General features: G+C 40.6%; 1 protein-coding gene across 2 annotated transcripts in view; it reads right to left on the minus strand.

The window, feature by feature from the left end:
* mlip (muscular LMNA-interacting protein) overlaps positions 1-15461 on the minus strand; it is a 36751-nt gene that overhangs the window by 11589 nt on the left and 9701 nt on the right. For both annotated transcript variants that reach the window (XM_010774615.1, XM_010774614.1), the window contains 9 exons: positions 6326-6454; positions 4304-5884; positions 3512-3583; positions 2768-2863; positions 2606-2689; positions 2467-2508; positions 1835-1882; positions 1608-1670; positions 1368-1493 (listed from right to left, as the gene is read on the minus strand). In XM_010774615.1, the coding sequence (XP_010772917.1) occupies positions 1368-1493; positions 1608-1670; positions 1835-1882; positions 2467-2508; positions 2606-2689; positions 2768-2863; positions 3512-3583; positions 4304-5884; positions 6326-6454 (2241 nt within the window). The remainder of the gene's footprint in view (positions 1-1367; positions 1494-1607; positions 1671-1834; positions 1883-2466; positions 2509-2605; positions 2690-2767; positions 2864-3511; positions 3584-4303; positions 5885-6325; positions 6455-15461) is intronic.

The raw sequence follows: 15461 nt of genomic DNA on the forward strand, positions 1-15461 counted from the left end.
AAACAAATACAAAACTCTGCGTGATGCTTCAAGGTTTTCCAACAAGATGTAAAGCTGAGAAGAAATCACTTTCTTCAGTTAAAGTGGTTTGGCAAGAAGAGGTTTGAAAACACGCAGGCAAAAGGGATCGTCCTCTCAGATTTGACAGGACTGGCTGACAGATTATGTAATGAAAGACAACAGGGCCACACAGCTGTACTTGATAGCTGGTAGAAGGTATGCCATTTATTTTAGTGAGAGTAAAAAACAGCAGTCTGTCACCGGCAGAATAACAGGGCGCTTTAAGTTCGTATTGATGTTGTCCTGACTTCAGGTATATAGACGGATGGAGGCAGTTCACATTTTCCCTACATCACATACATCATTCATTTAGGACTTATTTGTTATATTTGATAGATATTTGGAGTAATCCCAACAGAGGCACTACAAAATATACTTGGTTTACACTGAGGAGCACTGGCACATCTGTAATTAATGATGCTATTATATTACACAGGCTATACACTAGGTGTTAAAGCCCCTGTGTGTAGGATTGTCACATTTTCATCTTCTGACTCAAATTGAATCTGCATACCATCAGAATAATTTAAAAGATGCTTTGAAATTGGAATTAACCTCATTATTATTTCAAAAAAGCTTAAACATTAGTGAGAGGCTTCACAGATAAAAGATGAGAGGATGAAAGCTTAACAGTAACATGAATATTGCAGTTTAAAAAAAGGAGAAATTGTACCAAAAAGAATAACAATTAATTGACTTATTCACATAGACTCTCGTTTTGCTGTTGCATGAGTCAGATTGTTACCCATTTCCGAAAGTAGGAGAAAAGGTTTATGAATAAGGTTTTAAGTGTTTAAATGTACAATATTTTATTGGTTGCTCAAATGTAATCTCTAATGTAGTTTCATGTTCCCTTTAAAACTGATTGCTAAATTAGGAGGCAACAAATTACTGTTTTAATGTGACTTTTGACAGAGAGTGACAACAAGCAAAAGGGATTTCACCACAGGCAGAAAGAGCCGGGCCTTGTTCTGCAGATGGAAGCTGTTTGGGTATTAATATTTGATCAAATATACGTTATATATTCTAGACATGATTTTGATATGGGTGGACAGCAGTGAGTTGGAGTATAGTTTGAGAAGTCTCTTTAGTCCTTTAAAGCTTTTTTTAAGTGTCAAAACATGTCAAAGTTGGACTTAACTCTTAACTGTCAGGAAATGTGCGAGACACTTCTCTTTTAAGAGCCACATCTTCAGCCCATGAGGGGTGTGAGTGATGGAAACCAGACAGATCTCTCTGGTCTGCTAAATTAAAACTAATATTTGAAAACCTATTCATTACACAATGAGCAAATACCTCTAGCCTACCTTTTTGTTGGCAGAGGAGGTCTGCTTGACTGCAAACGGACTGAAAAGGTTTGGATGAAAATGTTCTTCATCATCGACTGTCAGTCTTGGGATCGCCGTCATCGGGCGAATAACCCCGGGCTTCGTCTGGAAGGAAGGATTCCAAAAGGAAAGACGATTTAATACTGCTTTCCAAGAAACTAACAGCATTGATGTTAAAGCAATTGCAACGTTAAACTTGATCATTAAGTGAATAAGTACCTTTTTAGGATTCATCAGCTTTCTATTCACACCAGTTGATGGGTGCAAGCTGCAAACAGATGCCTGAATAAAACATTTAGAAGAAACACATTAACACAATTTATTTAACAAAACGTAAGTACTGATAAAAGGAAGTACTGAAGGTTTTATGTAAAGCCAAGTAAAGGTGTAACATTATCAGGCAGCATCTCAGTTTTGTGAATTTAAACTAGCCGACTCTTACTCACATATTTGGTTTCACGTCCCAGGGTTTTTGTAAATGATGAGTTGTTCTGCTAAAAGTCAAAAATAAATATGTGAGAAAAGAAAACAAGGGAGTTGCAAAGCCTGTTATAGTGGGATAGTTCTCCTTTTTTGTTTGTTTTTGCCAGGAAACTTGGAAGAGCTTTCTTCTTTGAGGAATAATGAACAGGTGTTCTTTTATTTCTTGTGAAGATTAGAACAGAACAGAATCCCCTTTTATCTCAGCTTTGTGTTTCGGTATAAAAATAAGAGAATGTTCCCATGGCCCCAAGGTTGCTGAAGTTCTTGTTTTTACTCATTTATTTGAATATTAGTTATAATTGTATTTGAACTGTTTAATAACTTTCTGCATGCTGTTGGGGAGTGTTACAACTACACACTTGTGACATTAACACTGTTTTGCATATACTGTGTTAATACTTTTCTAAAGCATCAAACGTATAAATTAGCATGAAATGAAGCAATATAACAGCTTGGATAGTTGCATGAATTGTACACAGCAAGACAAGAGTAAATAATCAATTATCATATCTAAAAAACGATTCTTCTAAAAAATGTAGACAGGAAAACAACAGCTGTGAGTTTGTGTTACACGCTTTAAAGAAACACTCTTTACCTGCAGACCCACGTTATTAGTCGATGACCGGGATGTTTTGCTCTTAAATTATGAAAAAATAAACCCATTAAATGACTTTTAATATGTAAAAAATCAACATTTGTACATGTTTAATTTCATATCATATAATTGATCTCACTGCTGGAATGGAGTCCGCCAATATCTCATCAATAACGGCATAGAGTTCCTCGGACTGCTGCCGGAGCTCAGCGGGTGAGCACATCTGCAGAAAACAATTGATGTTATTGTACTGTTGTATGATGTGTGCAGTGAAAACCAAAACAGATGTGTGCACTTGTACCTCAGCGTGGGTGTCTGCAACACCTCTGTCAATTGTATCTCCCACATTCAGCCCGTCACACGGACTCTCTTCTCTCTCCACCTGCTCGTTTATTGCCTGTGAATGTAAAGCAGAGTGGACAGATTGAGCTCGTTGCCAAGGCCACTCTGTATTCTGTCTGAGCCCTGCCCCTTCTACTGCTCCGAATGTACCGTACTGCAGCATTAATGACATCTTTTTAAGTCTGATTGGAGTTTTGTTAAGGTTTCAAAACCATCAAATTGCTTTTCCTATACGCTGCATTATTTATATTTCTGTCAAATATAAATGTAATTGTCTGTGTCTGATTATTGGAAACTTGCCATTCAACTTTGCTTTACTTTTCTTAGTATTTTATTTTACAAAAAAAGAGCCTTCTTATAATTATACCAAACATTATACCTTTCGACTGATTTGATTCTCGTCTCCAATTCCTCACTTGTGCTCCACAGCAACATTTAAGTGCCTGCATCATACAGTAGGGCTTCATACGACAGGATCTCAACACGATAACTAGATTATTCAAATGACATTACATTTACATTTTAATTTAGCTTTTATCCAAAGTGACGTACAATAAGTGCAGTCAACCGAGGATACAAATTCAGAATAGCAACATTAGCAGATACATTAGCTTTCAATAAGCCAAACCATTTTAAGTGCTGGTGCACTTGCTTCCAATAAGCTTAGTGGTTACTGGGATTAGAGTCAGGTTATTGAACTCACCTGTTGATCCAACAGAAGGGTGTTTGAGGGAATTGCAGCGAGCGATTTGTAGCTTAACTTAATTCTGTGTGTCTGGAATTATTAGAGAGAGAAGGGTAGACAGTGAATACAAATTATATATAATACACATTTCTGCATTATACTAAAAATAAACTTTGTTGAAATTCATCATGTAACATTTCTTTAGACATGCTTTATCTCACACTGCCACAGGCCACTAATCATGCATAAACAATGAGCCAGGCTCCAGACACCCAACGGGACGAGCATAATGCTGCACAGTGTTGTCTGTCTTCCCGCTGCTCAGCTGGATCATGGACGGACTGTAATTGTCTCTAAAGTCCAGTTCAAACTAACTTTTCCGCACTGACAGGCAACCAAACTTGTTGACTGTGTCCCACATTTACTTATATTTCCAGTAGAAGTTGGATTCCTGATTAATACTCAGTGTTTGCACTACTTGTGTCACTTAACTTCAAGCATGTATGGCTGACCTAGAAAAAGCTTCTGTATCGATGTTCAGATGACGGGTCCCCCCCTGCTTCAACATATGTAATTTCAGATATGTCAATCATTGCAATCGAGCAAACAGATGGAAATCTCTGCGAAGCAAAGATCTATAACAACATGAACAGCAATCTAAAAACAGCTCCACACAGAGAGAACCGCACTTGATATCCAGATATCCAGTGAGTGAAATCTGTTTTTAACAACATAGCCTGTGAGAACACTATGTCACATCTTTAATAATATTATCAGTTTAGACATGCATGTGGCAAGCAGAGTGACTACCTTTCTTTTTTTACCCTCCCTGTCACTGCAGTCGGATATAGCACTCCCTGGCCTCGGGGAGGGCGTGGAGCGCATGGAGAGAGAAGGTGACGGGGTGAAGTCTCTGATTGGTGGAGCAGGAGAGGGCGTAGGCGTGGGGGTGCTTGTGGGTGACAGCCATCCAGGAAAAGCAATGGGTGTGTAGCGGGAAGGAGACAGACAGTGAGCTCTGTGAAAACTAATTGAAGAAGTTGTGGCACTTTTAGAATTAGGGTAGGTTCTTCCTGGCTCACACCAATCTGTGGTGTTTTGTGCAGGTGGTGATGCTCTGTCACAGAACATTTCGACACTGTATGATCGTGATTGTGAAGGCTGAAGGAGAGGAGGGGATCTCAGTTGTCGAGAGAGCGAGTGAAGCTTTGAGGGAGATGAGTTTGGTGGAGGATTCCATTGCTGGGGTGCATAGGTCTCTAGCTCATTATTAACTTTAGGGGATGGGGAGATTCGTGTTTTCAGGTTCTGGTCTGAAGGGCCCTTGAGGTACATTTGAGTGATGATGGGTTTCATCTCAGGCGACTTGGAAATAGACCTGTGTGTGTGTTGCAGCTTTTGGTTTATGTCTTCATGCTTTAAGGGAGGAACAGATTTGAAATTTGAGCAAAATAATGGAGGAGCTCGAGGCAGCACGCTCTTCACTCCCGGGGGTGAAATAACCTGCTGCCATCTAGGCGCACTACTAGTTTTCTCAGAGCTTGTTTCCGCCTTAGTATGAAAGCATGTTCCGCCGGGCTCATTCGACTTCACAGGTGGTGGAGCTGTGGCGCATCTATTAGGCTCCCTGTGAACGTGGCTCTGACTATCTATAGACGCTGATGAAGAGAACCGAGATGAAAACTCAAGGGGAATAGAGGCCACACTGGAGGCCGCTGAGCATGCGTTACAGAAAGACAGGGTCACGGGGTTAATAGGCCAGCAGGGGGTGTAAGGCCTCTGCAGAGAAGGGGACAGGATAGGAAGACGGCCTTTTCTCAGGATGGCAGTGAGGAGGGAGAGTCGGGTGAGAGGAGGCCGGTGCCGGGGAGGAGGAGGAGGAGGGGACTGGGGATCCACGGAGGAGGAGAGGCTCTCGCAGGATGAAAAACAAGGGGTGTGGATCAGACTAGAGCCAGGAGCAAGGAAGTGTCTCTTTATCTGAATGACACTAGGTGTGAAAGTGCCCGAGCGGACAGATGAGCAGGGAGATACAGTGCGGCTGAGACAGAATGGAGAGGTGAGAGAGGAAAGCTCCATGGCCGACCAGCTCTTCTCTCTGTCCGAGCCCTCGGAGAGGATGGACTCTCTGGATGAAGACAGGGTGGGGAACAGGTCTGCCGAGTTGGTTGGGCTCATTCTGTCTTCTGACACAGACGCTATATTTGCAAAGAAACCTGAGCTAACCTCAGCAAGTCCAGAGGTACCGCCATACTGCCACTGGGAAATATCCCTGTGTTGATCAACAGCTGTTTCCATAGTGGCAGTGACGGGGTTGGTGGTATTTTCAGAGGGAACACTGACTGAAGAAGAGGCTTCGGTTTGAGAGGTGCTCATATGACCCAGTGCAGGCTGAAAGAACAAAACAGTATTTAATAAATGATAACTGATGTGTGTGTGTGTTTTTTTTCAGAGCTTCATTTGAAATTCTTTAAATCAGCGTGACCAACGTTGGTGCAGAGAAGAGAAACACTTTCATGAATTCAGTATCTGAAACAAACACAATAAACCCATGATAGAGTAGAAACTTAGTATTTCCATTTTAACCTATTATTCTAATTAAAATGTCTATACGTTGGACTGTCACAACCATTTATTTTTCCCTTCTTAAAATGCCTTATGTATGCCAAACTTGTGTGTATAATTGCCCTGCATAGTTACACAGATATAGACATGCAGATATATATATATAGTATTACACACAAATGCACATATGTACATTTTAATATGTCAATAACAAAGATTTCTGTCATAGTTTCTGCTTGACATTGACAGTGCTTTTGTTGTACTTACTCGTAGTTTTGTCCCTGGCTGGATTTTGTTTCCTAATCCTCCCTCCGTGGAGTCTTTGATAAAGACTTTGAAAATGTCCCTCTGCAACATGGTCTCCCCAGTTGTCTTCTCATGGGACACAGTAAAATTCTGACAGGAGAAAATAAGGCAAATGTTAAGGAGGAACTGAGCGAGTGAAACCTGAGAAAACCCGAGGTGAACTTGAGCGAGCCTCTCTGAGCTCAGGGGGTGTGCTTGCATGGTTTCATCACATGCCCCACACATATAGTTCACACATACTGCGTGTACATGCCCTGCTGACGGGGGTTGAGTACAAGCCTTAAATGCAGAACAGAGCAACTGAGGAGAAGCCTGCCAATCATTTAACGCCAGCTCTTCTTGGTACTATCCTGTGAATTCTAATTTAATTAAATACTATCCAAAGCCAAGGGATTAAAGCTGCAAAGCATTACTTTCTGAAAGATAAGAGGTGATATTAAATGGTGTTTGAAGATTATAGAGTCCAGAGTATGTGTGTGGAATAAATAAAAATAAATAAAAACCTTGGCTAGGCAGGGCACTTCTTTTATTATTTGTCATGTGTTGCTTAATGTTAGTAGAAGAAAGCCTGTTGTACAAGCTAATAGGTCATTGAATTTACGCTAAGCTCCCTCTTTGGTTATTGTTGCTATAGGCTTTTGAAGCTTTTGTATCTAGCCTGTCTCGTGCCGTTTTAAACCAAGAAGGGAATAATAGCACATTGAATTGTATGCATTTGAAAGCTATATTTACAGTATAATTTGTCGGGGGTTGTAAAAACACAAGGTTTAAAAAACCTAAACTACCTAAGTCTCTGTGCAACAGGTATCAATATAACACATGCCCAAGGCAGAAAAGCTTACCACAACTAGCTCAAATTACACAGAATCGGCAGAAATAATAGCTACATTATGATTGGTCAGTCATAAGTTTCAGGGGTGAAAATAATTAATGGGTCGTTTCCACCTTTGATGAAAAGTTACATGGAAAAATAATGTCAGTATACTTTGAAAAAGGGGGAAAATAAATCCTTAAATCCACTTTATCTTTTTTTGTGTTCAGGTAATTTTTGTAACCAAAAACATTTAAAACTGTATGGCTATAAAATCTAAAGAATGAGCTAGACATTGTTTGGAAATAATTTTCTTCTTGCAAAGAATTAGATCGAAAGATGGAAACCACTCTCATGTTTGCAGGGATTGTCGAACTACATCGAGTAGCAGCTATCTTAACTTCACATAAATAAATGCCTGAAAACAGGGGAAAAAACTCAGTCCAAAGGTATCTATAAAAGATAAAGGTATATCAACATACCAGCCTCTCTAAAGATAACCATTTAATATATATCTCAATATCTCATTTGGCAAATTACATTACATTGCATTGCATTTAGCTGACGCTTTTATCCAAAGCGACTTAGTGCATTTGACCAGGAAGATACAAACTTGAGGAAAACAGAATCATATAAGTACATCAGGTTTCATAGAGCCAAAACATTTCAAGTCCTACTCAACTAGCTTTAGATAAGCCAGTCCTTTGTTAGTATATAAGTGCTTTGTTAGTACTTTGTTAGTAATTCTATCGCTCGAAGTGGAGTCGAAAGAGATGAGTTTTCAGTCTGCGCCGGAAGATGTGTAGGCTATCTGCTGTCCTGATTTCAATGGGGAGCTCGTTCCACCATTTTGGAGCCAGGATAGCAAACCTGAAACTCAGAACCAGGCTTTTTCTGGTTCTAAGTTTAATTAATATCTGGTGTTTGAGTGACACTTGGTCCATATGCTAAGTTAATTCAATGCTACCTCTAGGTGGTCTTGTAAAATACATTATATAACAGAATGATGGGATTAAACGGATTTAGCAAGATTACCATTATTTATTGTAACTCCACTTCGTGATCAATTTTTCCGTGAGAACAAACTTCATTTACAATCCCCTGCAGATCTATAATTTCAGGCCATTACAAATGATGGGATATAATTCAAATAGTTGTGGTTGATTATATGCGAACTATAATGAAAATAATAATGTAGGATAATATGTGGGATATTTCAGTGGAGCTAAAAAAGGTCATTACTGACATGGACTCCCACATTTATGGTAATTATGAGCTTTAAATATACATGACACCACATGATAATGACATCCCTTCAAATTCCCTTCAACATCCCTGGAAAGGAATCCAACAGTTCTGTTCCCATACTGCAGATAGGCAGTAGTCAGTCAAAGGAAAGGCTGCCTGACACTTATTTCTGGGGCTATATTAACATAAATGGCAGTGCAAGTGATTGAAGTGCTAGAGTGAGTCACTGTACGTTTTTCAAGCATAAACACATTGATGTCTTAGTCTTGCACAAACATAATGATACTGTAATAACTCAGTAGGCTGTAATTATAGATTTCCAAAACACAATACAATTTAAATGTATATTACAAGAATTGCTGTTAGAGTGTTTTAGCGGCACAGTGAAGTCACGCAAGAGTGATCAATTATAGCTATTTTGGCATGGATTCATATGTTTTTAATTTGTTATCACATTTGGCAAGATTAAGCATTCAAGCTACATTTGTGACAAATAAGGATTTGCTTAATTTATTCTGGATGCTTTTCATTAGCTGAACTAATGGCACATTTCCACTGCAGCGGGGTAGCCCCATTTAAGCGTCCCTAAGCATCCTCGCTCAGGCCTCGGGCTGCCTCGCTGGCCGTCCGAGGCCGTGGTGCATTTCCATTACAGTTTAGGACCCGGGGTAGCAACGCAGTGTAGGCGGGGGGGAGATGTAGGAACGTCGTCACCTCCTCGGTCGACCACGGTGTGCTTTTCTTTGACGTTGCCATTTTTGTAGCTCCTCCGTTTACAAAAATGCTGTGTATAAAAATGCTACAAGCTTGCTTCTAGATATATATGCGACGCTAGGGATGATCTCGCACGCGATCTTATGACGATTCTCTCTGACTAATCAGCAGTCGAGAGTGTTGGCGTCAGTAGTTCAGCTCTGGCCCTGGCCTGATAGAACAACGATTTTACGGGGCCGGAAAAAGAGGGAAAAAGTACCCGCTAGCCGGTGCTACGCTATATGGAAAGGCCACTAGAAACTGGCCTGGCCGCTTGAGGACGATTAAGGACGCTTAAACGGGGCTACCCGCTGCAGTGGAAATGCGCCATTAGTGTCTTCCTCTGGCTCGAAACTGAATAAAAATCTGAGAGTAGTTCAGAAACACAAGTATTTGCTACCTCTTCAACTAATTTAGTCTGTTTGAAGATCTGTGATGCACAATGTGACGAGAAGGAAGAGAGAAAACAACTTCTTATTTGAAGAAAGAAGGGATAATTATGCAGGGAAGTGAACCTATAGTGACATACCTCAGACTTCAAATCAATGGTGCCCACATAGAATGTAAACTGATAATGACCGAGCTTAAACTCTAATTGAAATCTAAAGAGGGGCACATATGCCTTACGTTTCTTTTGAACAGACCTAATGAGAAGTGCATGCTGTGAATCACAGCGGTGGATTAATGAGCTGCCGACTGTCTCAAAGTACTCCTTTACATTCAGCCTTCTGGCAACTAAATGTGGAAGCTGTCTCTCAGCAGGGAGTATCAAGAATCTGTCATGCGTTTAAGTGAATGTAACGCAGCAATATAAAAAGCAGGTGTGACAAAGCCAAAAAAACGGATCTTGTGCCAGGACTCTGCTGTTTTATTTAATTTTTTTATTTAACCTTTATTTAACCAGATAAAAGCATTGAGATAAAATCTCCTTTACAATGCTGACCTGGCCAAGAAGGCAGCAACATTACACATTATTACACATAACACAGACATATAAAATATAGAGAACACAACTAAGTAAACAAAAAGCAGTCACTACATTGTGCACATTTGGGACTGGAAGAAAGGTACTACTTATTACTGCAAGAGCAGCTGGTGGTAAGGACCTCAGACAACTTCAATTTATAACATGCTATTGGGACAAGTGCCATCAGTTTGAGGTTTGATTGAAGGTCATTCCAAGACCGAGGACCATAATAAAAAAAGACTACTTTTTCCATGAGTGCAGAGGAGAAACAGATGACTGTGCAGTCCAACGAGATAAAGCTCACAAATAAAGGTCCTAAGCCGTGTTGGGAGTATTTCTGATGCTCATAAATAGATGAAAGGTGCTCAGAATCATGAAGTGAACACATTTAACACATAGCAGCCCTTCCATATAACATATAAGTGCTGCCTGTACAATAACGTGATTTACTATAATTTAAAATCATTTTTTCATACATGAAGAAACTTTAACAATATATTATCATTAAGCGTTCAAATAAATTCCCATTTTAATTTTGAATGAATCACATTTCCAGTATGAGCACTATCCATTAAATCATTAGGGCTTTAAAGTCGTGGACTGACTTTGTTTTTAGTATGTTTTGTTTTGAGTATATCCAACCGATATAACATCATGTATGAGCGTTCAGGGGCCACCAGGAAGATTTAGTTTTGGTTGGAGGTCGTCAGCAGTTTTCAAGCTTTATCCAGTCTTATGTGAAGCTAAGCTAACCGCTGCTGGAGGTAAAGCTGTCCATCTAACCTATACAGACAAGAAAAACATGGTAATTCACATCTTGCTAAACTTTTGGAATAAAGTATTTCGTCTAACATGCTTTCAACAAAATACAACTGACTTAAGAACACAAGATAGTATCGTTCCAAGATTTATTTATTCTAATATAATTTAGTCCTCCCGAATGATACTCCTGCACCACGGGACCTAATCGCCAAAACTCCATTACATTCATTTGTGTATTCCTGGCAATAAATATGTATACCTACCTACATAAAAAACCGTCTCTCCTGATTGAAAAAGCATTAGGGGTAAAAGTCCTCATTGCAGAAAAAACTACCATTCCAAATCTTCACATTCAAGAAGCTGGAACTGTGAAATATATTTGAAGAAAAAGCTTTGTAGCAAAAATGTTGCCAATTTATGTCCTGTTAAACCACCAATGGTTTTAGTTACTTAATGAATTAATAAATAACTAGTAAATACATCTGTAAAATAAATATAGTGGAGTAAAAAGTACAAAAGCTGTTTTCAAAATGTAATAGAGCAGAAGTGTAAAGTAGTCAAATACTCGGGTAAAGTGAAAGTACCTCAAATGTTTATTTAAGTATAATACTTGAGTAAAGTACTTACTACACATCAAAATGATGAAGGAGAGGACATAACGAAATACAAAACATAAATTAGACCCTCCAGAAAAACGCGATTCTGCGATCGCAGAATTTACCGCATAATCAGCAAAATGGCGCAGATTTTTAAAAGGCCGCATATTTATCAAAAGGCCGCATAATCCCCGCATTTTTCCACACAAAGTTGAGAAAAAAAAAAGTTGACTCGTCTTGACGTGACGTCATCAGCTCGCGCATCACAGAATGTAAACAACACTGTATAGAGTGAACGTGTGGAGCTCATACGATGGAGAAAACACCAAGATGAAAAAATCTAATCCATCTCATTTACCGACGAACATTTCTACTAAAAACGGGGCAAAAAGTGGGGGGAAACTATTCTGCACCCCGTGCAACTGTGTGTTGGAGCATAAGAGAAAATCGACGGGGACGACCCACTTTGATTCATTCAAACATTCGAAAATGCTTTCTGCTGCTGCGGACAAGAAAGCCGAACAACTCACGTTCAGCGAGGCATCAACCTCCAAAAACCTTTCGAGAGCTACAAGAAACGAAGTGAGTAGCCTACAAGATTGAAGCTGGTCAGATAACAAACGAGTAAATGAAAAGGGAATGAGGCGGAGAAGTGTGTGTGTGTGTGTGTGTGTGGGGGGGGTGTGTGTGAGATTAAAAAAGCCCAATTGCTTTTACAATAAATAAACATTGAATGTGTTTAATTGAATAGTAAAGGGGTTTAACGTTAGTGGCACGTTTGTGTGTGAGAGAGAATGAGAAAGAGCAGGGCCCAGATATTTTAAAAAACTTGTTATTTTTTTGCCCGCATGATTAGCATAATTTCCCGGCATATTTTCGCAACTTCCCGCAATTCGAAGCCCCTCCACTCGCAGGCTCACCGCATAAAACTCACAAAATAAAAACGCCCCGCATCTTTAAGGTCGCATAATCAAGGATTAGCCCGCATCATCAAGGAAATTTAGCCCGCATACAATAAAGGCATTTTTGCGCCGCGTTTTTCTTGGAGGGTCTAAGCAAAGGCTACCCCATCCCATAACACACTACGCTGGCCAGGGACTCCAACCATCCTGCATTGCATGATGCGTGTCCCCCCTGCTTAAGCCAGTACATGTCGCAGCCTGTCTGAAGTTTTGCTAGAGAGCATTTACGATGATCTTCAGCGACACGAAAGATTCGGGAAGAATGTCATTCTTAATGCGTCATTGATGCAAATTTCTAACAATATTGAACTTTTTGGTAAAAACTCAACTAGACGTGTTTGGAGGAGAAAGGAATGCTGAGTTGGCATCAAAGAACACCATAAGCTACTGTGAAACATGGGGGTGCAAAACATCATTTCAGAATTTTATGCGGCGTCTGTACGTTTTTTTTAGCATAAATACTCACCAATAATACAATGAACTGCTTTGTCACATTCTCAGGTCACTCTCTCAGCGTCCTCTGGACAACAGGTCCAGTTATACCCATAAAATTGTAGACCCACTTAAACTTCTGCTTACGTAATAGAGTGAGATCGGAACCATCAAGATACACTTCACATAACTGAAAGTAAGCTTCACATGTTCGCTCAAGTCTCCAGAGAGTGTAGAGAGAACCAGCCTCGAACCGAACAGTGTGACGTTGTTCAGTCTTTTACCCAAGTCCAAGAGCGGTGCGTGCAGGTATGCTGTTGTCGCTGAGGAAGAAGCCACTGGGTGTGCACTCGACCTCGTAAGCTCATGTCTCTGCGCGAGATGGGAATCCACAGGGAACGAGCTGCTCACGTTGTAAACGGAAAGCAAGAGATGCAGTGCGCGCCATTGTGTATGTCCACATGTCCGAGATTTGAGTGACAGCCTCCTGCGCCACTCCCATGCACGGTGGCAATTGAAGATGAAAGGCGTGGCTGGTCTTTCAAGCGATGACAGATGCCGCAAAAACACACCCCTCCGCCGGGCCGCAACCGAAGGAAGTGTTCGTAGCAAGGGCCTTTCACAGGTCCGGGAGCTGGCGCTCACTCGCCAGACTCTGCCAGATCTCAACCATCGAAAATCTTTGGATAGGGAAGAGGGAGGATAATTCTGTGTTGCCGACAAAACCCACCAGAGACGAGACAAAACCCACACCAACAAAAGCACATCACATAGACCATGGAGATCATACAATGGAGAGGGGAGAAATCGGAAAAAAAAACACCAATAACCAAGGGGATGTAGATAGAAAACATATAGATGAAAAACAGGACTACACGAACAACGGTTGACTCCCATTTCATTGCCAACAAAGGGTATATAACAACAGTATTCGAGATAACTTTTGTTATTGACCAAATACTTAGTTTTCCAGTCCATAATTTCGCAAATAAATTCTTTAAAAATCAGACCAAATGTGTTTTCTGGATTTTTTTTTTTCTGCATTTTTGTCACTCTCAGTTAAGGTATCACCTAGGAATGAAAATTAGCGAAGCGGCCTCTCTCATCTTTTTAAGTGGAAGAACTACACAGATTGGTGGCTGAACTAATACTTTTTTGGCCCCACTGTAACCTGGGGCAGGCTCTGTTTTGCTGTGGTATCCATCGCGCTGCTATGAAATAACAAACTGGATTACACACGTGGGAGGCGGAGGCTCATTCATGCTCCTATGAGAAGCTGGCTCTAAGAGAACCACAGTGACGCGTCAAAACCCGGAAGTAATTACGATTTTTTAACACTTCCGGTTCCTTCGACAAAAAGCAACTGGCAATTTCTCCCATAGATTTGGAAAATAGCCTCGAAATAATCAAGTCTGTGTTTGACACAGCATTGACAAAGAGAACGGAGATCACCTTTTGCTTTACGAGCATTAAATAGATCAGTCACGTGACACCCACTGTGATTTTGTAGAAGTTTACAGTGTCTGAAAAACCACAATTTACGTGTCTCGGAGGACGCTGAAGTAGTCTAAACGATGTATTTGTTAACAGGAGATGGGCCGGCAGGTAGAATAGGGCAACTACACCAAAGTTGTCGAGGCAGCTGTACGTCATCTACACGTAAACACTCCCGCTAAAGGTTTGTTTGCCACTCGTTCCCGTGGACCAGCACGTTGGCTTGATTAACACGTCAAGTACAACTGCGGCTCTTGGCAAATGGGGACATCGCTGACCTGGAGCTGGGCAGCACCCCCATCTACTGCGAGGCTTGCCACTAGCACCGCAAAACGCCTTCATAACACCACATGAAGTAACACCATAACCAAAAAAAAAAAAAAAAGGGGGGGACGGGTAATACAGGAAAACATGGGCATCGGGACCTTTTAAGAAACGTTTTATCTGACCGGCTTCTTCTGCTAGTGATAGACGCGGACACACATGGGAAGCTAATGGTACTTTTCCTCGCTGAGGCCACTGACCGAACAGTGACAGCCATACACCCATAGAATGCTCAGCCTGACAATGCAAAGCGAACCAGATGTTGGAGCTATTCTATTAAAATTTAGTTTCGTTAGTACAGGTTAACATTCTTCTCAGTTGAGTGTTTCGGGAGATGTTTAAGCAGCATTACATTCTTACAGTTTACTGGTGCCAATGTTTAACATATTTTATCCCAAGTATTTTGGTGCGTTTTTAGGTTATGTAAGGCTAAGCCACCAATCAATTATCCATCTAAACGCGTATTGAATCCTGCATACCACACACGCGTGCCAATGATGCTAATTGGAGCTGAACGCACCTCAAACACGCTGTTCGGTTGAGCTGTTCTCTTACCCTCTCTGCGAGACTTGAGAGAACATGTGAAGCTTTATTTCCTAGGGTTTATGTGAAGCCTACTTGATGTTCTGCTCACTCTATTACTAGCAAAGGGGGTTTAAATGTCTACACGATGTTTTATGCGTAACTGACATTTTCCAGAACCTAGAAGAGTGACCTGAGAATGTGAACAAAGCTTATATTTATTATT

The sequence above is a fragment of the Notothenia coriiceps genome, unplaced genomic scaffold (genome assembly GCF_000735185.1).
Source record: "Notothenia coriiceps isolate Sejong01 unplaced genomic scaffold, NC01 NC01_scaffold00014293, whole genome shotgun sequence".
Taxonomy (NCBI): Eukaryota; Metazoa; Chordata; class Actinopteri; order Perciformes; family Nototheniidae; genus Notothenia; species Notothenia coriiceps.